The following is a 25,412-nucleotide window of genomic DNA, read 5'->3' as shown; positions in this document are numbered from 1 at the left end:
CAAGGCAAGGTCACCTAGAGTGGGTTACACAGGAATGCATCCAAGTGGGTTTTGAATGTCTCTGTTTCGATGAAGCTGACTTGGATGCAAGAATTTTGGCATGACAGTCATGATCAAGCTCTTAGGTTTTTTGCATTTACATCTTTTTGTTTAAAATTCTAATATTTCTGTGCAGTTTCCATAAATAAAAATGAAATGCCATCTGTTACTCATTGTGTACAGTACTGCAAGGAATTAAAAAGGGTTCAAAAGTTGTTAGGCTGGTGTTTGTAGTTTTGTTTCTTAGACAATAAAAAAATCTATCAGCACTAAACTGTTGGTTGTAGTAGAAAGATTATGAAAACAATCTTTGTGTTGATACTTTGAAGAACTCTGCACAGGACATAGTGCAGAACGTTTGACCTAAATTTTTATATGTAATGGCAGGAAAAATTCTCATAAAGTGATTTACCATATATACCCTTTATTTCTAACATATTTTCTTATTAAAGGGTCTCTAGATCAATTTATTTATATTGCTCCTGAGTTAATTTAGGTTTCATTAAACTTATTTTAAACTAACTTAGGAGCAATATAAATAAATCATACTTAAGCTTATTGAGTGGATATTTTCTTGGATATTTACCATAAATGTCAATATTTTATTTTTATTACTTTAAAACGTTAATTGAAATATGTTATATTTTGTTCATTGCTAATACTAAATATGCAAATGAAAGTACAAGAGAAGTGTTGAAAAAAGATGTAAAAATAAATAAAGCTCTGGGCACTGACTCATGAAGACATTTTATTTTACAATCTCAAAATCTCTGAATCAGCTAGAAGAGTTGGTGTCTTGGAAGCAACAGCAAAAAAAGTCACTGATAAGTAGCAAGTGATGCAATGATATTTACTGCACAACATTTTTTCTTTTTGAAATGTATTTGCTACAGATAAGAAACCACATTTATCGAGAGGAGCAGTCCCATTGCTCTGAGCAGGAAAGAATGAAGACAGAAATCTCTGACCTGACAGAGGAGCTTCATCAGAAGGAGATCACTATAGCAACTATCATGGAGAAAGCTACTCTTCTGGAGAGACAGTTAAAAATGGAGTTAGAGACAAAAGATAAATTGTTAGCAAAACAACAGGTATGCAAGCAGGCAAAACCATCTTACATCATTTTACTCCACACTATTGATAATGACATTCATTATCGGTGAAAGAAAGACATTACATTTCTCATGTAGTTTTCATCAGTAGCACTGTAGTATCTGTGTAGTATTACTAAAGCAGCCAAATTGACACTGGAACACAAAAGCACTAATAAATGTCAACTGTACATCCAAATTGCAGTTTTTTCTTACTAGATTTCAACATGCAAAAGACCTTGAAAACTTCCAAGTTGTGGTTATTATATGTGCTTTATCACTAGAACTGTTTATTTGATTATCTAGAAAGTTTCTAATTTTTAGTGTTATATAAAGCTCTTTGAAGAATGTTACAAATCTGCATAGAAAATTCTTGTAATTTTAGTGCTGGAAACTCTTAAGATAGCAGTGTTTTATTGGCAAATTACAGTTTTAAAAACAAATGTTATCTTCATTATTTAGTTTGTAAACAAAAAACCCCTTTATATTTATAGGTTTTTGGTTGACTGTGGGTTTTCTGAGAGGGTCACTACATATTGAAAATTGTGATTAATGTAAGAGTTTACTTTTGACAATAGAAAAGTTAGTGTTTGGGGAAGATTAGAGATGTCCACTAGTGTGTGGCGCACTTTACCAGGTCACATTCCTGATCATATCACTAAAAGAGTAGATGTCGTTTCTAGGCATCATGACTAGGATTTCATTAAGTTTCTGTGACCTGTAAAATCTGTCCCTCTTTGTATCTCATAACTGCATGTGAACTTCCTTTTTTTCATAAGTCTTTACTTCTTTCAAAAAGGTAAATAAAATCAGAGACATTTGTAAATCTTCTATAGATGGCTTAATGCTTCTTTCTGCTTTATTGTTGCTGTATTTAAAAATATTATACTAAGTATTGTTACTACTTAATTAAATAAATTAAACTGAAATATCTATACTCAGTGTTATTCGAATTAACAGTAATATTCTTGTATTTAACTAAGAATTTAATCTTTTCCTAGTTATTGGAATTCCAATACCAAGTTATCAAATCTGAAAACACACATCTAAAAGAGATGGTGGAAAACCAGGAGCATGAAAGTTGCATGGTAATTTTTTTTAATATATGAAGTATGGAGAACAGTTACGTATACTTACTGTAAATGTAGATTGTGACCATGACAGATTTAGAGATTTTTGGCTTGCATAAAGTAAATAAATAAAAATAAGGTGTGCAACATAATCAGAACCAAGTGGTGTTCACACACAGCATGAAGATGGTTATAGCTAGGAGTAATTTCTACCTTAATTGTATTAAACAATAAGCTAAATTTTTCAGTAACTGTCTAGACACTAACAGTTTCTGGGAGCCTATTTTTTTGTAAGTGATGTCACTTGTTTAGGTTTAGACAGTCATCCTCACAGACACAAAAATATGTCCCTTTTAGTATTTTACACCTTTGTTCATATGTTATTTACCTAACAGTGTAGAAAACTGACACATTTTGCTCCACCCACCTTATTTTCAGAGTTTAGTATTTGTTTCTCTCCAAACAGGAGATGTTTAAAATTTAATTCATAAAAAGTGTGCCATAAGGTTATGTAGAACTTTAGTTTATAAAGATACCTGCTGCCTACCACAAAAACTTCAAAACGCCCCCTGCTTACAGAACATCTGCAGTTACTCTGTCATTAAAAAAACCCAAACACTGGAATGTTGTTTGTAAGTACTGAGGTAAATACATTTTTGGGGGATTTGTAGCCTGTTAATAGTCTTACTATATCTGACAAATGCATGAAAGAATGTCATGTATATCCACACCCTTAAAATAGCACATATATCTGTCAGTGATTTCTTACCCATATATACGTATACTCTACTATGGATATATGTGTATTTATATATTATATATTATTGTGGAAACAAAGATGGATGTGTGCATGCATGTCTAGCTCTTCTCTACAGTGATACTCTCCTTGAAGATTGAGAAGAGCTGTCTGACAAGAGTCCTTGGATGCCTCACGTGGTTTTTAAATTTTAGCAGTAAAATCCAGTTACTACATATACCAAGGTCAATATACATTTCAGTGGATTTGTGGACTTAATAATTCTTTCCTGCTTTGCTAAAGTATTGTGAGGATCTAAACAATAAAGACTGTGAAAAATTTGATATTCAGATTGTGAAATATTTGATATTCAGATTCCAGGAACTGGGGAGATTTTTATGGATGCATTTGTGCTGTATGGTGGAGCACTACACAAACCTCTCAGACTTGTGTCAGCCTAAGTCAGTGTGGTGTAATGCGTCATCAGACAGGGTTACTTTCAGGGTTTAGATTTCAAAAGAAACATAGCTGTGCCAGCTCAGTTTTGGGGTTACATGCCATTGTAACTTAACTGCTGATTCTAGATCTATTACTGTTAGGATGAGTTAGCATTCTCCTTCTTCCTCTGTTCTGCCACTCCTCCCACTTGCAAGACATAGCTGAACCCCTGCTCCCCCATCATTACAAAAAATATTAATTTTTCTTATACTTTCTAGCATTTCTATTCCAGCTTGGCTCATAAGTTTCCCTTAAAAGTAGCTAAGCAAGGTAAGATTCACAGGAAGAGGTGGCATCAAACCAGTTAGTGCAAGGAATAGACAAGGTTTCAGGTGCAGGAGCACAGTTGTGCTAGCAGTATACTAAGAACCAAACCTGTAATACTCATGAGTTACCGGGTTCCAAAGGAATAAGGTAAATCTAGAAATATATGAAAGAACAACTTAATAAAATGCAAGGGGTTTTAGTGTTTTGTGTGCAATCTGATAAACATTTTGAGAATTTCCTGTTGGTGACAGTATAGTGTTTTGGCAAATAGATTACACAATCCAATGCAGTACTCTGCAGAGAGATAGTTCCAAAATAGCTAGCTCAGGTGTGCAGTATAGGCTTCATGGAATAAGTGATGGGAGAAGAAAAGAGCAGAGTGTCCTGGATAGACAACTTCCAGAGCTAATCTCCATTGTCCCTTTTGGTATCCTAGTGGATGGGCTCTAGCCTCTGGTCACAGTGCACATGTGGCTTGCACTTAGAGTATTTTGACTTGTATGCCACATGGGCTGACCCAGTGAGAAGCAGAGTTTAGTAACAGACAGAATGCTCCCTGCTAATGTGGCTTTACTTTACTCCCTCTGAAACTGAAGGTGACTGTCTCAACACAGGTATTAAATTGTGCCTGTGCACATACCCTCTATCTAGGATAGTAATGAACTTCTATAATTTTTCTTGTTATTTTTGGAGGAATTGTTACTGGAGGGAGCAATACAGTCTGCAGCTATAGCTGTTATGGTTGCTTTTATGTCATCAGTTTTGCAAAGCAAGCGATGAATTTACAACAATAATATTCTGAATGTATGTTTATTGAGAAATTTTAATTTGTTTTATTGTGTTATAGAGGCTGTTTTTCTTTCATTTTCATTTATCTACAGTGATTTTTTTTTTCTGGAGGCAATTATCTTGGTTTGCTCTAGATGTTGGATGATTATATATGGTATCTAGGTCTTTCTTTAGCATGGAACATTGTTTTGTGTTTGCTTGTTAAAAATACACCCATTTATTGTGGAAAAAATAACCACGTAATGATGGTTTTATCTCTTTTCACAGAATATAGATTTATGTAACAAAGAACATGGAAATTTCACAGCTTCTGTTCACAAAATGAAACATGAGAATTTAAGACTAGAAAATAGTGTTGCTAAACTACAAAATGACAGAGGAATATCAATACTGGGTTGCACAGATACGTATGGAGAAACAGAGCACAGCTACCAAATCCATTCAAAGATGCAAGAAAAGGAAGAGAGGTAATAATTAGATTGTACACATATATCAAACTTCCCGTAAGTGTTTTGGAAGCATCTATCTGGGTAAAATTGTTAAGTTTTTTCTGTTTCTGTTCATTCAGAACTCCCACCAACATAAATATCAGACCTAGTTAGTGTATTTGTAAGCAGTTCCTACATTTTTTCTGGGTGGCTGATGGAATTTGGCAATAAATGAAGTTCAGAAATGTTTTATCCCTATTTTAGTATTTAGCACATGAAACAACTTTAAAAACTTTTCATGTGCTGCTCAAGTTATCCCAAGTTCCAGGTTTTGCAAAACAGGACAGACTGTATTTTTACTGCCAAAAAAAAACAAGACAAGGAAAGGATATAAAAACCAACATGAGAGGTAACTGCTCCATGGGAGGTTATCTTAATAAGCAGTTTGAACTACAACCCCTGCTGAAAAGGTTTGTGTCCCTCCAGTTTAATTTGTTGGAAGTTTCATTAAATGTATTTTAATGCCTTGTCTGGTTTTGGTGTTCTGGGGTGACCTGATTTTTAAAAGAAACATAATTTCAGATGGCCTGAGTAAGTCATTACTACAATAAACTCCTTGTTAGGGAAAAATAATGAGACGTAAGAATACTCAGACTCATAGAAAACATTGTAGTGATGACTTTCTTCTTATTTCCCTGTATTCAGTGAGGCACTGAATTACCTTCATGGCATTGCAGGAAAAAAAAAAGAAAACAAAGTCCCTGCTAAGCAATATTTCACAGTACAGGAAAGTAAAAATTAATAGGAAGCTAAATGTTTTGATCGCTTGTAATAAAGAACTTACATGATAGCACTAATATAAAATAGTTCTGTGAAGCAAAGTTGAAATAGTTGGAGCCAAAATGGTACATTTTAAGATTTCAAACTCCTACATATAGTTTTTTTGGCAAAATATAAAATTATTTTCTTTCTGCAAAATAGAGTGCCATCACAATATATTTTTGCCTAGAAGTTCCTTTTCAAGAAGGTTGTTTAGTGTTGGACATAGTATTCATGTTTATATAAATAAATAGATATATTATATGTATGTGTATATATGCATATACATAATGTGCATATATATATACATAAACAGAAGTGGCAGTTATGGCTGTTTTCCTATGAAGTTTCAAATGATGTTGAAGGTTTTGCAGAAACAAATATTTACAAACCAAGATACAGATTATTCTGCATCTGTAAGTCTCATAACTTCACCAAAATTGGTCAGTGCAATTTTTGCTCATGCTTCCACTCTTCTCAAGTGAGAAAAAAATAGAATTTTTCCCATTTCCTCAGAATTTACAATTGTACATAAGGGACTGTGAAATTTCATTTATGAGAATGTACATGTATGAGACAATAGAACTATGCACGTAATTTGCAAGATTTTGATTTCATAGCCATTGAAGACCAATGTTGAACCAAAACTGGGAGAGTTAACCTTTCCCATAGCAGAAATCTTAGCCACACTACAGAACACGATATAAATTATAATTGATACGATCAAACAGATATACTGAGCCTAGTTTTCAGGATCTAAACCACACATTTGAATTCCTAAATTAAAAGCTATCTAGCTAAATAAATACATACACAGATTTCCAAAAATCTGCAAATTTCATATGTACTGTATATGCACATCAGCCAGCCAGTCTATTTAAGATTGGGCCCTCTCTATACTGTCAGTTCTCAGTTCCCAGACAGGGGACTACCTCAAGATTTTCCCAGAAAACTAAAATTAAATTTTCAATCATCAAATATATGCAGATAAACCAGAGAATTGATGTTGGTTGAGTTAAAATCTGGGGTATGTTTATTTTATTGTGAGCATAAACCCTGTTATTTCTGGTTTAATTTGCAGTTCTGTTTCCATGGTAATTATGGCACTGGAGAAAGGGCACAAAAACTTTTTTTACATAGTAAAAAAATAGAAAACATGGTGTTTGTGCAAGGGAGGGATATATATATATATTCTCTACGGTATTTTTCAGTCATATCTCTCAATCAGTACTGGAATCCTGGGTATGGGCACCATGATGACTTAGAAACGAGACCTCTAAAGAAAACATAGGAAATTCCAGGAAGTTATGTTGGCAATTTAAAAAGCAATACGATTTCTTCTTTCTTTCAGTGTACAGTGAATTTCTAAACATTACAAAGTAAGATATGCAGGAATAGCATCTTTTTGCTAAAAAAGGACTGTGCCCACATTCTACCTGTAACCACCTCAATTAAATACTGTTCTCTTATATGATAATTGCATTACTTCTAATTGCCATTTACATAAGCTTTCCCCAACCTCAAGATTTCAATCCTTTATTTAGACCTTGACCACATACAGTTGATTTATATTTTGGCATGGTTGAAGAGGACTTTCTCTGATGAAGCTGATGTGTTTAGTTTGTTTCTTCCAAAATTAAAACATGCATGTGAGTTCCCAAATGAAAAGCTACCTATTTACCATAAAAATATGCACAAAATACATAATGGGTCAAGCCAGAGTGCACTTTCATCATATGGCAGAAGTGAAGGGTAAAGGCAAGAACTGAATGGTTCAGCTAAGGTAGCTGGGGATTGCTTAAATGATGTGTGTTGACAGTGGAGTATCTGTGATAAGGAGGTTTTCACCACCCTTTGGAGGTCACACACTCTTAGTCACACTCACCACTGTATCAGTTATTGCAATAGATAAAGTGGAAGCAGTGAAAACAATCTCTTCATGAAAATACTTTTTATCCATTTTTAAAATGTAGCTAGCAGTTAGACTTGCAAGGTAGAAGCATCAACACAATTTCTTGAAGACATTCTGGTCATTAAAGATCTGTTGTTTTCTTTCTCAAGACTAGTTATGTCAACCAGCACAGGTTGTGCAAGGAATTTGTTTTGAAGTCATTGACTGCATAGGGACTAGGCTGATTTTATATACGAGACTGGAAAGATGATGCCTGTTTATATAAATTCCCTTTGTCAGGACATAATTCTTTTGCTTCTTGTCCCATATGTCACCACGTCGACAGTGATATTATTTTTGTGCAGTATGTGTACATGTTAAATACCCTATGAAGTAATCCCACTGAAAACATGAATTACTCAACTGCAGTTATAGTGTATTTGCATTGCTAGTCTTAACAAGTGGACAGTTTTTTAAAAATTTGCAGATATTTGCCTACTTGTACATTTGTGTAGTAGATCTCTGGTCTTAGATATTATTTTGCACTGAACTGATAGAAATTTAAACCCCAGCTGTAAACACTGTCCAAAGTAAAGGCATAGTATCCATATCAAAGTACCTCAGGGTAAGTGTCATGATTTTCAAAAATACCAAGCAGCCCCAGCGTGGATTACAGGAGGAAGTGGAGTTCATTTAAAAAATCAGTCCTTTATTTTGGGGACAGGGGAGGGGGGGGCGCAAGGGAGCAGTATCTGTTCTACGAGCTACCATAACTGGAGGCACTCAAGTCTGAAAATTCTGGTCTTAATGAAGTAAGCTATAAGACAGCAGTAATAATTGTTATTAAACACATAGAGAAGCAGTTCTGAAGAGAAAAAAGGAACATGGATCATACAGATTTCATATGTATATAAGTTTAGAGAGAAAACTACCTCCAAAAAGGTCAGAACACAAGATGAAAAAAATGAAATCTGTGATTTTATTATTCATGCCATTTATCTTCAGTTGTGACAGGTTTTCACTGTGCCCTTCATCCAAACAATATCTGGAATGTACTTTAAAATAGGGAGGGGAAAAAAAAGCAGAAAGGTATTTTCCTGTGCCCAAAGAGTAGAGTGTGTTTATGTAAAGAGAACGTGAAGGAAAGGAGAAAACTCTGCCTCCATAAAGGTAAACATTTTAGGTGATTTAGAAAACTGGAAGATGTGGTGAATAGTCTCAGAGACTTTTATGTTAGAATGTTTAATATTATTATTATTATTATAGTAATAACAAAATTATAGTAATATAATTAATATAGCTTTGTGCTTATAATTTTGGTTTCTCATAGCATTCAGAGTATCTTAATCATTGCTTCTTTTATAATCAGAGAAAAAATATGTTCTTCATTAGTTCTCTGAGTTGTTCTACACAGTCCATTTATTGAATACTCAGTTTCATGCTTCAGGGCTGTCCAGGTTTAACCTGGTGGGCAGGTAAACACCTCACAGTCGCTCATTCACTCCCCCACCGCCAGGGAAAGAACTGGGATAAAATAAAGTAAAATTTGTGTGTTGAAATACAGTTTAATAGGACAGAAAAGGAGGAGAAAATAACAATAATAATAATAATGATATAAGAATCTAATGATATAAGAATCAGAACATACAAAACAAGTGCTGCATGGTGCCACTGCTCACCACCCACCAACTGATGCCTAGCCAACCTTCTCCCAGCTTTTTATTGCTGATCATGACATCATATGGTCTGGAATATCTCTGTAGTCAGCTGGGATCAGCTGTCCCGGCTGAGTCCCTTCCCAACTCCTTGTGCACCCCCAGACTCCCTGCTGGTGGAGTGGAGCAAGGAGCAGAAAAGGCCTTGACTCTGTGTGAGCACTGCTCAGCAGTAATGAAAACACTGTTTTCAGCACAAATCCAAAACACAGCCCCATACCAGCTACTGTGAAGAAAATTAACTCTACCCCAGGCAAAACCAGCAAAGGGCTTATATATGAGCAGGTGCATTAAGGCTGCACAGCCACCCTCTCCCAACACCAAATAATTTAAATTAAGATTAGAAAATGATGTTGTGATCTTTCTGCAGAAAACAGTCTTTTCCCTGCACTTGGCAAGTTCTTGTTTTTATTTAAAAAGAAAAAAAAGTATGCAGCACTGCATACTTTTGAATATTTATAATAATTATATTTTAGTGGCAGAGAATGTGCTCTTTAAAAGTTTTTATAGCTGCATTTCAAATTACTGAAGTGTTTTAGGATATTTGCAATGATAGAATGTGCTCAAACAGCTATCATCTTTTAGTGGTTACCTCCCAAGATTAAAATTTCATCATAAGCACAGGCCTCAGTACAATAGAAATTTTTACCTCAGTCAGAAATATTCTAACAGAAATTTATAATATATGAAATAAATTTTTTGCATGTTTTGATATATAATAGAAGTAATTATGCCATTGATAATTAGTGCAATTCAGCAGACATTTGACCAAGCTAGACTCAAAATTCTTCTTTGATCAATACTGTATCAGAATTGTTTAGTTAACTATCAGGAAAGAAAATATTTTGAATGGGAAGAAAATAGCTGTCTTTTTTTTCTAAGTTGCTGTTATCTGTAATAATTTTTGCTTTACAGAACTGCAAATGAATACAAACGTATACATCATATATATACATATGAATACATATATATACCTCATATAATACATCAATTCTGATCATTCTGATCATTCTAAGTAGGATATAAGAGTTACAGAACATCATAAAATACTTAAAAACTCTTTCTTAAGCTTGAAGATTTCACTTATGGCTACAAAAGCATGTTCTTGTACAATTTTTTAGAAAGTTTATTTTAAAAAAATCTATTTAATTTTTTTATATTAATCTCCAAAGTGTTGTCATTAAATTAGTGGCAAAATTAGCATTGCAGTAAAAATGCAGGATCAAATATTCCTGTAATATTTTTTTATTTATTTATTCTAAATTCTAGCTATGTGAACATAGTTGTTGAAGGTGACATTAGATCAAAATTTACTAATTATCCCACCACTGATAACAGTTTTTATCTCTAATCTCACACTTTCATATTTCATTTCCTCTATTTGTTTGCCTAAATTCACTGTAGTTCCTATCATACTATAAGCTAGGACATGGCTGAGGAGTGCTTCCATAGTTTGTTCTACTGAAAAGCTAAAGAAATTATAACCTTTAGCAAAGGATGGGTAACAAACACTTAAGAAGTACTGGCATTCTTAATACCTGAAGTGAGTTTGTATTTTAGCTCTTGTCCTGACACAGTTATATCAGCCAAGGCAAGGTTCCTCAATTTATGCTCCATTGAAAGGGTTTAAATTAGGGTGATTTAAGTCACAGCTGAAGCAGAGAGAGAATGCACACCCTGGCATTTATGGTAACTTAGGTTGAAAGTTGCTAAATTCCTGCAACTTGGTAATGCCCACAACTTCATGCATGAAGCAGTTTGAACAGCTAAATAACCAAAACTGTGTAAACAAAGAAAACAAAAACCTTTGGCTTTGCTGTGATAGCTTAATAGTTTTAACTGGTTTTCATGCTTTGATTTTTTTTTCTTTTAGATCATTCCAAAATAAAGATGCAGGGGAAATGGAATGTCAACAGACTGATATGCTTACTGCCAGTGGATACCACAGAAACCGCAGTCCTGCTTTATATGGCCAAGGCAATATCACTGGGTCAAAAAGTGATAGCATTGTATCTTCTCATCCACTTCACAGAGGTCATGAAAAGAAAATAGTTTATAAATCTCCATCACCACTAGTGGGGTATCCTTTGGGCTTTGGTGGGCCATATCCTAAAATGGGCAGAACAGGCAGTTTACTGAGCCCTGCTTACAGTGGAGAAGAAATGAAATTATCAGAAGAAATCAAATTATCAGTAAGTAACTATTTAACACATACATTCTCAAAAATCCATCTGTGGACCAAGTGCAGCCTTGGAGGAGCCAAAAATTAGATCACTCTTGTTATTATTTATACAGTGCCCAGCAAAAATGGAAATATCTTACCCTAACAGAAATGTAGTTTTTCTGGAGATTAAACATCCCCTACTGAGCCATACCTCTGTTCTAATAAGGATGGTGATAACTACCTGCCATTATGTGACTGTGAGAAAGATTTCTAAATTTTAGCTTATTGGCTTCTATATTGGGGCACTTTGCATCATATTGCCTGTGTAAGAGCACTCTGCTCTAAGTGTATTTCCATAATACCTGCAAAGTTACTGCTTTTAAGTGCTGTTAGACAAGTCAAGTTTCTACAGCATCTGATTGATGGATGAAATCAGAGGAATTACAGCAACTATTTTCTATATGTTAGCTATTTTATCTGAAAAGGAACAGAAATTATAACTGCTGTAATCCTTATTTTCCTTAAAATGAAAGAGAAATAGCACAGCATTCATTCTTTTAGTCTTCATAGGCTGGAAATGGTCAATCTCTATGACAAGTGGTACAAATTACACTTTGCCTAGGACAACTTAAAAAAAACTTTCTGTAATTCTTTGGCTTTAGATCTCTCTTTGAGTTTTATCCTCTTCTTTAGTATCTGCTATTCTTCCTTAGGCCTCCACTACAGGCCACTATTTTTTTTGCACTTGAAAACTTAGCACTTATTTTCCTGACCTCAAACCACGGAACTCTACCATCATTAAGTATTGGAACTAACAAGGTAAGGAATGAACTGTCAACATCCTTCTGCCCAGCTGTGATACATGGATCTTTGTAACCAGGAGATCCTCAGCTGCAGGGCTGTGGCTGAACTTGTAGAACAGGGAAGATTTCAGCATTTACTAGGGGGAACTTACAGGCAATTTTCTTGCCACTTGTCACCTGAAAGTAGGAGCGAAGAGGCATCATGACACCAAGAGTCATCTTCAAGCAGTCTGCTGTTGTTGTATCCCAGTTCTGCTGTCCACTTTGGAAGCAAACACACATCCTTTCCTATCAGAGACATGGCTGCTGGAAGACTATTTCCACATTCTGGAATCTCACTGTTGATAGGAAGCATCATACTAATGGCCTGCCTAGGAAGCAGGGATTGCAGTGCAGCCCTTCACTGACTGTGGTCCCATCATCTGTGTCCCACTAGCCTGAGAACAGTGAAAACCACGTAGTCCTGGGTGTTTGACCGCACTTCCAGTTTTATATTCTTATTTTTCACAGGAATTTTAAGTAAATGGCTTTTGGTTTCTCATGGCTTGAGAGTTTTCCTCTTTAAAGTGCTAATCATGAAAAGACTTGTTTGGACTTTTTCAGAAGAGTCTGCTAAACACCAGTTCTTTTCTGTCAGAAGTTTCAGAGACATGAGACCCCTAAGCTTCTGTTTTCAGCCAGCCTGGGAAAAATGTCCATTCTGAGACACTTTTGCAGCTGGCACTCAGGACAGGGTCAATGCTAAGACAATTGACTAGATTATAGGGAAAATACTTTCCAGTTGGTGTCAACTGTTAAGCAAGGGATATTTCCCGTACAGAGACCAAGTCCAAATCAGTGGCACTGAAGCAAGTACAGGTTCAGACCACTGAAATAAAATCATCATTCAGGCTGACACTGGATACCACAGCTTTAGTGCTGAAATCATTCAACAGTATGTTACTCTAGAGTTCTGTGTTCAAATGGAAAGCCGATGCATCAAGGAGAAAGAGGGAAAAAAAGATACAGTACGTTGCAAACCAGAGTTCTTTGACAGAGTTTTCCAGACTTGTGGGGAAAAGGACACAAGGACAGAACCCAAGTGAAATCTCCAGTATATTCAAAACTTCTGAAAATGTTATAAGGCACTATTTTTCTGAAGAATATTTGTAGGACAAATTGAAAACACCAGATTTCCAGGTGACGTCCTGATACATACCAAGATTACTCTTGCGGTATTGAGGGAAGAAAAAAACCAGTCCCTTGGGCTTTAGACAAAGACTTACATCTCTCCTCCTGGTAGAGAGCCTTCAGACAAAGATTAGTAAATGTTCCACTGGAACCTCTGCCCTTTGACATACTTACTTAGAGGTTACATGTGTAGAGTAATTCTTGCCTTAGAATAAACTAGGAAGCTCAGCTGGGAGTCACTGAGCTTCCCAATAACCCCAAAAATTCTTGTTTCAGCGCTTTCCAAATCTAGGGAAATACTTTTTCTCTGAACAGCACTTTGGGCTGCGCTCTCTTTCTGAAATGATCAATTTCAGAAAATGATTGCCTCATCTTTTAGTCACAAATACCTTCTCATGTTTCTTTTCAGATGCTGGATAGATGTTTTTTCTTGCTTTCAAGGCTTGGAAATAAAAGAAAGACGTGAGCTGGAGCAATGAAAATTTAAATTAGGCATTAGGAAACTTTCTAGCATTATTATGGGAACTTGCTTAATAAATAGATTGCAATGGAAAGTTGTGGAAATTCTACCACTGGACATTATTAGGAATTATTTTGACAGTTGTGATCCTACTGTGAGGCATGCTGTAGTCCATGCCTCTCACTCTTAGGTATTATTTTTACCTAGCTGATTAGGTACTTAGGCCCTCTAAAAGTCTTCAGCAATTTCCTAACCATCTCAAATTTGATTTTCATATATGAGCAGAATCATGTTTAAGACAGACATCTGTACCTGCTGCTTAAGATGTATTGCAGTGTAGGGTTAGAGGAAATTACTCCCAAAAGCCCCAACATTTAGTCACACTGAGACTAAAATTAGCCAGACCAATTTCTACTTCCAGTATTACAAAATCTTTCCTGGAAAGTAGGAGCATCGAAGCATAAGAAGACTATAACACTGGGGTTTGACCATTCATGATTTGAACACTAAATGCTAAAATATCCCAAGTGTTAAAACTTTCTTGCTGCCCTGCTGAAGGCGCATCCAAGAATGCTGGGACAACTCATGGGGCAAATGAGAGATTAACTCTAGGCAAATTAATTAGGCAGTCTTTGAGAGAGAATGTCCCTTCCTGAAGGGCTTCTCCCTAGCAATTCAGAGTTAATGCATAACCACTTTGGATAGTTCTTATTTAAGGAGAAGACATATTTCATATGTAAAAATATGCATCTCTATCAGGTGCACTTCTTCATTTCCAGAAAATAATAAGGCAAAAAGGTGGTTCTCATTACTGGTATACACCAAAGAAATATGAGATCAGCTGCAGCGTGGAAATGAAAAAGTAGAGTCCTTGTTGCCTAATTACCCAAACAAGGATGTTTTTAGATGGAAAGCTTAACAATGAACCCATTTCTATCCAGATCCTGTTAGGAAACCAAAAAACATAAAAGAAACGATATCTGAGGAAAAGAAATTCAAAACTAGGGACCATGAATCTCATCTGAGACATGGATTAAAGCAGCTTCTTTATGGTTTTTCTTCCTCAGATGCCAAAAGTAAAGACAATAAAGAACGTAATGAAAGAACAGACCAGAGGCTTGGAAAGCAAAGCGTAGTTGCTAACAAGGAATGTTGCCTTTTAGACCTGTTTAGATAAAACCTTCTCTCAAAGTGCATGAAAAACAGTGCATTAGGGACCCATCTAAAATCATAGTCTGTGATGTCTGACCCTCAGTGGGGAGCCATGACCTGCTTATTCTAAGTGATAAACATTCTTTTCTCAACTGTGAGGGAATTCAGAAATGTCTCATTTGGAGTTTACAGTGTATTTCAAGAAGAAACACATCAAAGTAAATACCAGTTGAAGCAAAGGAAGCAGTTTAGGAAGGTAGCTTGATCATGAGGCCAGTCTTTCCAATGACAAGTCAGTAACTGTAGCATTGTTATAATGAATCTCTAAGGATCTCTTGTAACTTGATGCAGTGTTTCCAAAGATTAGCACCTGTGTAAATCTGCTGTCTATATGGAAAAGTCTGACATGACTTTTTTTCTCTAGGTGATGACACCTATTAAATTCATATTTCAAATTGAGATTTTCCCAGTTTCTCATGCTTCTCACTGCAAGTATTTGCTCAGTATTGAATCAGTGATTTCAGAGCTGATATTCAGTAAGCAAAACACATGGTGATTCTTTAAGTAAAGCCTCCAAATCTAATGTCTTCTTCATAATACAAAAGCCTTCTTCAAATAATTTAAAATAGTACTGTCAACCCTATCAGTGAGTCCTAACATCAAAAAGAGATGTATTTGTGATCCTCGTGAAGGAATACATGTGCCTATGGCCATGGCATTCAGAATCTCAGAAAAAACTCTTCATGTGAAAACACTGATAATTTATGGTGGGAAATTATGCATGGGTTTATAAAGAAAACCAGAAGACAGGTGATGTCCCTCCAGTTTCTTAAACTTTAGAAGTCTGACATTCTTTCTTATTCCTGCTAGTGCACAGATTGATAGAGGGCTGTTGTGGCACACAGTGATCCAATACCTTTGAGTTTCTTACTCGTACATGGCAAATTTTTCTCCCCCATCCTTGTAAAACACTAATTTGGAGGGACTGAGAAAAGGAAGATTCTGCTTTATCTGTGAATTTCATTTTAGGAGCCCTATACATCAGGAAGCCTGTCTCATTCTAGAAGGATGGTATTAAATTCAGAATTCATTTCCAGCTATCGCTTACTTGCTGTACTTCAAAAAGAAAAGGGGTTTCCTATAGGAAATCTCTAAATTTCATCTCAAAGTCTCCTGCAAAGAGTTTGAATAGAATGGTGCTTTAAAGCATTTCTCTACCTAGCATCTTTTGGACTTACAAGCTGCTAAAGGGTAGTTTTCAACGAAATTGAAAACAAAACCCAAATCTGTCTCTAGTTGCTGTGGAAATACAGAATATCCCACTTTGATACAATGGAGCCTAGAGTAAAAGCTTACAGGTGTAATAAAATTGGCCTTTAGCACAGAACATTTGAATAGTTGAATTCTTATTTGATGTGCTGAGATATTAACTCTCCTTTCTAAATTCTAGAAAAAGCAAAACCCAAAATTCCAAAATACTGGTTGACTAATAACTCAACCAGTAACTAAAACTATTAAGATATGGTTTAATTAAAATTAAAAATGCCAATTATTTTTCTCAATATATGACCATATAAAGATAGAAAATAATCTTTCTTTTAATATTACAGCTACTATACTAAGTTTTCTTCTTAGTCAAATATTAAAAATTCATGTCATAAAACTGTATTTATCTATACAAATAAGCATTGAATGAATTTAAACAAGCATAGTATCTTTAGGCAAAGAAAAACTATTTCATATTTCTTTTGATAAAGACATTCCAATGAATGCATCTTAAGTATCAGCAAAAGAATTAACAAAAATTGCTGCTTAAAAATTTAGAACTTGTTCCAGCAAAGACTCACTCAATGTCCTTTGCTTCATACAACTCCGCATCCCATGACAACCATTTTAAGGCTGATTTTTGGTATGGTTTATGTCTAAGGCTACTAAATGCTCATTAAATGGAAAGAAGATTTTTCAGCTGAATTACTTACAGCGAATAAAATTTAGTACATTCTCCAGAATGTCAGAGCTTGGAGTTAATAGTACTGAAATGAGCATAGGTTTTCTTCCTTTCCTCAGAAAGCATCACATCACAGAAGCAGAGCTAAAATTCCAGGAGGCAATCAGCAGTATCCAACACTAATTATATTTTGTAATTCCAAAAAAGGTTATTGTCCTCTGCATTGGTCTACATTATACAAATAACTAACATAACCTGTAGCTGATCCAAAGAATTTAGAGGTTCTGCAGCAGCACAATTCTGTCTAATGGAATATTTAAATTTTTAATCCTAAATCTACATTCTAATGCTGTGAATATCAGAGATAATCAAACATCATGTTCACTTGATGTCATTTAGGCACATGGATGCCTTTAAAAATTTATGCCCGATTTCATGTTTTCTTGCTGAGGTGTAAAGCGTTATAGCGTTACTAGCTGCTATAGGTCAAGATGTTTTTCACATCTAGAATTTGATAATGAAAACATGTTGTAGCACTTGCTGGCTTTTACTAACCATGATTTTCTATTCCTTGTTCAGTCTCCCCATGAGATGTCCTTCCTTGCAACAACAGAAAAGTTCCTTCAAGAGGAAGATAAACATGCAAGAGAGTTTGAAGAACGTTTAAATTTGCACCTTGAAGAGCTGCAAAGATATTCTGAAAATATTCTAAAAAAACATGCCAGGATACAGCAAAGCAGACATACTTAAGCCAGTCACACAATTAAGAAAAGAAAACCAAGTAATGACCCATGAGTTTCTTAAAACTAAAATCTGCAACTAGTTGCTTAATGCATTTAGGCACATTGCCAATAGCATTTATTTTTAGTACCATGTTTTCAATAAGATCATCATTATCCTATGGATTTAAGTACGTTGTAACTTGACTATATTAGAAAATAAACTCTAAACATATTCTAAAATATACAGGCTGGTTTTGCGCAGTCAAATTGTGTGCAGCAGAGACCCTGTTGCAGCTCTGTAAAATAAGTAAGATATTAAAATTCTGTAGTGTACAGAGGGCTAATAAGTGGAATTATTCCCTTGAAATTGGAATCAGCCAAGAGAAATTCTCTAGATTGTAGAGAAGACTAATAAGGGCCTTTAGCCATGTTACAGCTCCTGGCATAAAGAGCTTATCTATGCTCTGGTTATTCTTGGCTGTGGAAGTAGCCCTTGGGACTCTGGAAATGAGAAGTTCGACCTCTTTCTTTCTTACACTCTAAGCCATGTCAGTCCATGAGGGGAACATAAATAGACAAAGTATATATTTTAAAGACACCCCTACTGCCCCTTTTACCAGACCTATAGGCTTCACCTGGGGCAGAGCCAGATCTTTACATTAACATTTTATAATTTTTAAATCCTCTATTCAAAAGCATCTCTTTGGGTATTGATGTTTTGGCTCCTTGTTTAACTACATTGGAACGGGACAAAAAAACTTTAACTTCAGACAACTTGTGATCTGTCTTAGGTAAGGGCTTAAATTCTTTACATTTTTCTACAACATAGGAAGAGTTATATAACTGAGCAGAGCTAATTCAACTCCATGTGCTGAAAAAATGCAAAATGTTGAGATTCCTTTTATTTGCAATTCATACTGAATTCTATTGCTGTGCAAGCGAAACAGAAATTACAGACACTGTTGATGAACCACCAATTTTAGTGAATGAGATACTGAAGAACTGCTTTCTAGCATATACTGTTGCCAACTTCCTGGGAAAATCTGGATAAAAATAATACCAGGCTGTCAAACTGCTCCAGTTTGTGAGTAAAAGAAGCCTCGTTAATATTCAAGACCATGGCTAAAATGTAAATTCTTTTTCGATGCGATATTTCCATTAAGACAAAATACACTACATCACACTTACACAAAATACCAAGATTTTAAATACCAGTTTGGATCTGCTTGCAGTAAAATGAGTAATGAAGATGAGGACATCAAAGAACCTTTTACAGGAAAATTCAGGAAAATTACTAGACTCAGCTGGAGGAACAAGGACTGAATAAAAAGATGACGGAAGGACATCTGAACAAACTAAATATGTATGCATCCTCAACTTAAAGGGAGATGCATCTGGGAGTTGTAAAAGAACTAGTGAAGAAATTCAGGAACCTCTGAAAACGAAGCTAAATTTTAAGCCAGGCAAGATCTGTAGAAGCGAAAAGACAGTAAAATATTGTCTTTCAGAAGTGCAAGAGAAATAAATTAACCAGTTAGCCATTTAAACACACAAGATAACAGTATGCTCCATGTCTTCGAAGAACTGTATGTGTCTGAGTCCAGTCCAGGCATGAGGATACCTCTCAAGGTATCTCACAGACCTCTCAAGGTCTGTGTGATGATACAGAGTGAGTGAAATGAAATTATCAAAAAATGAATAAGATTTTTTTTTTCTAAAGCTTTTTAAGATCTGACCAAGCTACTAATTTTGGCTAATGAAATAATAGAGTTAATTTCAGCCTGGTTTTTGTGCAACGCCATATAATAAAGTCCCTGTAAAAAGCACTGAAAACTGCAAAGTACTTGTAGCTTAACAGCCTACTTGTTATTGTTATTGCCTGCTCAGAGTATATTATGCCACAAATGTGCTAAGTATGGATCAAAGTGCCATTTTTTTAACACCTACCTACCAGAAAGGTCACCCTTCTCTTCCCCAGCCAAACAGCATAAGTTCCTCATCTGACAATCCCCAATTTAAATGAGCCCTTTGCTGCCACAGTATGGTTGGAGCCACACCACTGGTTTGAATACCTTAGTTGTATTAAAAGGTAGAAGCTTGACTGAGCTGATGAGAGGTTTCTGAAAGAAGAGATATGTTCCTGATATTATCATGGCAAAAAAACTTTTTAAAGAATGATGGACAGCAAAAATAATAAAGACTGAGAAATTATACACCTTATAAACAGGGGTTGGGCATATATGTATATTGTCATAAAAAGGAATAATCAGAAGGGTCCAAGGCTATAAATGCCTGAAAGCACCAATAAAAATGAAAAAAAAAAAGAATTATTAATCATTAAGTTCATTTGACAGGACAAGGCACAATGTTCAGGAGCTATGGATTGCCCAAAACATACAGACAATTTCTATTCTACTTTGTGAATAGCCAGGCAGTGGAAAATTTTTGTAAGCTGCTGGACTTTGATGATTTTTCAAAGCTTTACTGAAAAGCATTTTTTTGGCTCCCAGTTGAAAGACTTGTTTTAAATACAAAGAACAATGGTTCAGGCTGCCACCAGCTTTTGCTGAAGAAAAAACGGGGTCATGTGCACGCAATTGCCAACATGTTTCATCAAGATGTAATTTTGAAATAGTCAGTGGCAAAAGAGCTGCCAGAGCATTGCTGTCCAATTCACTCCCCAAAACTTACTCTGAGAGGCCTGAAATGACAGTAACTGAACAGAATCATTTAAAAGGGCCTCACATGAAAGTTGGGTATTTAATGCATTTTCTTCCATGTCTTACTCCCTTATCTATGGGAAATTTAGGAGTGTAAGAATGGGAGTGTGTCAGATGGTGCGTACTCTGAGCCACGCAGAGAGGAATGCAAACTGCAGCAGCAAAACGCAAATGCCAAATGAACACAAAAATGAATGAGCACAGGCACAGCTTTCTTGCTTTTCCAATGGGTAGACTTAAACAATGACTTTAGCTTACCCAGTCAAAAGGCTAATAAATCTCTGCTGTGATCAGAGATGCTACAGAAAGTTCCCTACCCCCCCCCAGTCTCACTGTTCTGGTTTTATTGTACTGGAATGGCTTATAATTCCTGATTTAACGGTGGTACAACAGTGCCTAGAATCAAGCCCACCAGCAATTAATAATTCAAAGCTAGACTAACACCAGCAGTGAGAATGAGATGGAAGCCATCAACAAAGACTGCCTAATGAGGTGAGCCTCAGGTGACTTTACAGCTGTGGTGTATCATGCCAGTCATCAAAGCTTGGATTACACAGCCAGCTCAGGTATGCACTGAACTCCATTCAGTCCTGCTGCTTTCTGCTCCTGGGTCTCCCAGTGACTCAACAGCTAGGAGAAGGTAGAGGGCACTGGCAGAAGGTCCTTAGCCTGTATCATGGGCTTACATTCTTGTCTGGCTTTACAACCTGAGAGCCAATTATAGCATTCACAAGCACATTCCATTCAGAATAGCTATGCACTAAATTGTACACTAACTGCCTTGTGCTAGGGAAGTGTTTTGGTTTTTTTTTCTCAGACACAGCAGTCTGCTGAGACAATGCTAGGCTAAGGATTGTTCAAAGCAGAGTTCGTTGGAATTGGCCAAACCAATGTGGGAACTGTGTGTTGTTTTTTCCTCACTGTAGGGATCAGATCTCAAAGTTCACTGTGTTGGAGTTTCTATTTAATCACACGGACACCCTCAAATCCATAAATAGGCTGTAATTTAACATAGTGCATATAAATTTCTGCTAGTGGGTTGAGCAGTGCCCCTAGACACTGATATGCTGCACTGTGGTGTCCCTTCCTAAATCAACAGACTGATCAGTTTGTTCTTCTAATCTACTCTTAACCAAACTACCAGGGACTTTGAAACAGATTTATCACGAAAAAATGCCCAGTTACTTTATGAGAACATGTTTGCATGCAAAGAACAGTCCTGAACCATTCTATCACCAAATTTCCTGCGACAGATGAAGAATTTACTTGATATTAACCCTTGTAAAATTACACATAGAGCAGTAAATCCTACTGAAGTCCTGGTCCTCAGCATCCCATGTAAGCACCATAGCAAAAATTTTTTTGGTAGAAGCTTCACCAAATAAAGGTATTGTGCAGAAGACAACATCAACTAAGAGCTCCATCTGTAGTGATTATGAAGATGCTCAGCTGGGGCATGGATGGTAGGGCTTTGCTTTGCTGGTGCCTGGCATGTGAACTGGAACCACCTGCTCTGGTAAGAAAGTTCTCCTGGTAAGAATCATAGAATATCCTGAGTTGGAAGGGACCCATAGGAATCATCAAAGTCCAACTCCTGGCCCTGTGCAGTACACTCCAAGAATCACACCATGTGCCTGAAAGTATCATCCAAATGGTTCTTGAACTCTGTCAGGCTGTGACCACTGCCCTAGGGAGCCTGTTCCAGTGCCCAACCACCTTCTGGGTGAAGAACCTTTTCCTAATATCCAACCTAAACCTCCCCTGACACAACTTCAGGCCATTCCCTTGGGTCCTGTCACAGGTCACCACAGAGAAGAGATCAGTGCCTGCCCCTCCTCTTCCCCTCATGAGGAAGTTGTAACTGCAATGAGGTCTCCCCTCTGTCTCCTCCAGGCTGAACAGACCAAGTGACCTCAGCCACTCCTCATATGGCTTCCCCTCAAGGCCCTTCACCAACTTTGTTGCCCTCCTTTGGATGCTAATAGCTTAATATCTTTCCTATACTGTGATGCCCCAAACTGCACACAATATTCAAGTTGAGGCCACACCAGTGCAGAGCAGAGTGGGACAATCCCCTCCCTCGACCAGCTGGCGACGCTTTGCCTGATGCCCCCCAGGACATGGTTGGCCTTCCTGGCTGCCGAGCATTGGTGACTCATATTCAACTTGCCTTTGACCAGGACCCCCAGGTCCCTCTCTGCAGCACTGCTCTCCAGCCTCTCATTCCCCAGTCTATACACACATCCAGGGTTGCCCTGTCCCATGTGGAGAATCCAGCCCGTACGTGCCCTTGTTAAACTTCTTAAGATTGGTGATTGCTCATCTCTCTATTTGTCGAGGTCTCCCTGTAGGGCCTCTCTGCCCCCAAAGGAGTCATCAGCTCCTCCCAACTTAGTGTCATCGTCTCTGTAGTGCAGGTCCAAATCAGAGGCAAAGTGCAGGCTCTAGTTCATCTCTTCCAGAGCTACAGCAGTGTTCAAACCTGAACATAAACAGTCTGGAAAAAGAACAGTTCATCTTCTCTGATGTATGTATTTAAACTGAACATCAGGACGTGAATAAGTAAATCTCTCTGAGCTCTTAAAGTACGTGTAGTTCTTCCTTCTGACCACAAGCAGTGCCACTGGCTTCTCTCACTTGGCTTTGGTGAGCTGGGTCTATGTGTAATGCAGATGGGCACGGCTTTAGCCATTGCAAGAATGCTTGACACGATTGCTTTGTTTTCTTAGCACTTCGCAGACATCTATAAAACTCCATTCAAACTTTGATGTTTAAGTATTTGACTAGATTTGATTTATGCTTTGGAAAATTGGGTTTAAAAAACTACTCCTATAATTTGATTTATCAGAATGCAATGGCAGGTTTTTAATGACTTCACCTGATAATGAGCACTCTTGGAAACCATATCATAAGACACTGCTGAAGAAGTATCTCAGCATGAGTTTTCTGGTAAAATGCTTGTAATAAATCATTCAGTTTTGCCCACACGCTACTGTATGCTGGGAAAAGGTTTGAAATCCTATTTCTAAAACATTTTTGAAGGCAACTGACAGTTGGAGTAATACATACAGTTAAAAAACCAGAGACACGGTTACACCTTCAGTTGAGAAGCTCACACAAGTTGACATTTGAGCAACTGCCATTAATTTACTTCCCCATTATTACCCAGTGATTTTTGACAGTTTCTGTCTGCAGAGGCTTCATACCTTTTTTACAAATGCACATTCTCATATTCAATACTAGTAAAAAGGAATTTGGTAGAAAATGTTAGAATCCAAGTTCACTGTTTACTAGAGAAAAAAATATTTTTTTTAAGAGTCGAACTGTGAAATCAATTCCAGCTTCTGCATAAGGAATCATTCAGAATGTCCTCTCAATTAGCACTCAGTATAATTGCACATCTCAGAGAACTGAAATACACAATGTCTCTTATTAGCAACAAGCTATAGGTTCATATTAATGGACATTTGGCTCTGAAAAGATTGTTATTGTGACCCGAAGAATTTGCAGATTACAAGAGACAGAGGGAATAAGAAAAAGCAGCAGAAATTAAACATCTCATTAGAGAAGTAATCATAAATGTTATCTAACCCAACTGACCTTTTACCTATTTAGTTGTTATCAACCAGTACATCAGTTCATTGCTCTCATGTGTCACAGACTCAACTCTTGCAGAAAATGAAAAGGGGGAAAAAATCACATAAGGACTCTGAACAACTTCAGGGAAAGCTCTCCAAATTATAAAATCATTGCTTGGGCTCATAAAAAAGCCCTGCAGGTGGAAGGGACTGAAATAAGCCTACTACTCAGAGATGGGAATGTCACAGGGACTTTGTTAGAGCCATCAGAAAGTATCACAGAACAAGCAGGGACAGGAAAATCTTGGTTGAGGATCTACAAAAGAGGAGGATGAGGAGGAATCTATGGAAGTGATTAGCAGAAACTCTGCTTCCATTCTAGACGCCCAAGACACCAAGTACCCCAGGACACACATATGTAAAATACACACGCTCTTGTTTGCGTCCTCAGGCACAAATTTTATTCAAGCTGAACAGCTCCACTGAAAAAGGTGCAGTCTACCAGAGCTCCATCTCAGCCATCCCTGACTGAGGATAAAATAAAAATAGGACAAGGATTTGGTGCCTGGGAGAACAGAAACAGCTGGGAGATGACACAGACTAAGCAATTACTTTTACAGATGCATCGCTCTCCAGTTGAAGGAAGCAGTTCTCAGTGCAAAGCACAGATAATTTCAGTGTCAGTAATGGCTCACTGAGCACACGGGTTCCACAGCAGACTTCCCACTGGTCACTCGTGGGCACACCACAATGGCCATCCTCTTTGTGTTTGCTGTGCTTATATCCCAAAAACTACGATGCAAGCTGAGCAGGGGAACAATCTAACAATTCATCCAACCTCTTCCTTTTGGCTTTCAGTGAATTTTGAATTTCAAAAACACCTTAGTCTGCAGGGCTAGTTTAACTCTAGATGCTCCTGCCAGCAGTGGCACAGCAAGTGTCAGGAGCTGTGGCCATCTCTGCACCATCAGGTATCTCTGTCATTCTGAGTGGAGTTGGTTTACAGCTGGCCACAGGCTCATCCCACTGTGGGAACACGGGCCTTAGGGCAAAGTGCACTACAAGGACCTGCATTTGCTTGCATAAATTAGTTTTTTGTACAGTAACTCTGGCTGGCAGCAGCATTCTGCACAGCAGTACACAAGGGTAACACAGGAAGCACAGCCCCTCTGTCACTGGAACTCTGAACATTCCCATTGAGTTTGCTGGGACTATTCCTGTGCCAAAAGACAACATGTGAGGGAAAGAACCGAGAGGTCTTTGACTTCCGACATAGAAATACTTCCTGCCATGCTTCAGTGCGCTGTAGCATCACGTTCTTCCTTGCTTGGCCTGCGTTTAAGCAGCAGTGA

At 37.0% G+C, this 25,412-nt stretch overlaps 1 protein-coding gene across 6 annotated transcripts in view; it reads left to right on the top strand.

Moving 5' to 3' along the window:
* Positions 1–18,006, top strand: part of DEUP1 (deuterosome assembly protein 1) — a 42,166-nt gene extending 24,160 nt beyond the window's left edge. For 5 of the 6 annotated variants that reach the window (XM_039380076.1, XM_039380071.1, XM_039380072.1 and 2 more), the window contains 5 exons: positions 933–1,130; positions 2,132–2,218; positions 4,758–4,957; positions 11,217–11,535; positions 17,620–18,006. In XM_039380076.1, the coding sequence (XP_039236010.1) occupies positions 933–1,130; positions 2,132–2,218; positions 4,758–4,957; positions 11,217–11,535; positions 17,620–17,790 (975 nt within the window). In that variant the 3' untranslated portion in view covers positions 17,791–18,006. Of the gene's footprint in view, positions 1–932; positions 1,131–2,131; positions 2,219–4,757; positions 4,958–11,216; positions 11,536–13,356; positions 13,709–17,619 lie in introns of those variants that run through there. The other variant, XM_039380074.1, reaches the window with a different exon arrangement.
* Positions 18,007–25,412: the final 7,406 nt, after the last annotated feature.

This window comes from Pipra filicauda, unplaced genomic scaffold (assembly GCF_003945595.2).
Source record: "Pipra filicauda isolate LSUMZ 115617 unplaced genomic scaffold, ASM394559v2 scaffold184_size3518187_pilon, whole genome shotgun sequence".
NCBI classification, from domain to species: domain Eukaryota; kingdom Metazoa; phylum Chordata; class Aves; order Passeriformes; family Pipridae; genus Pipra; species Pipra filicauda.
The sequence above is the reverse complement of the archived record's forward strand: the minus strand, read 5'-3'. Positions and strand labels throughout refer to the sequence as shown.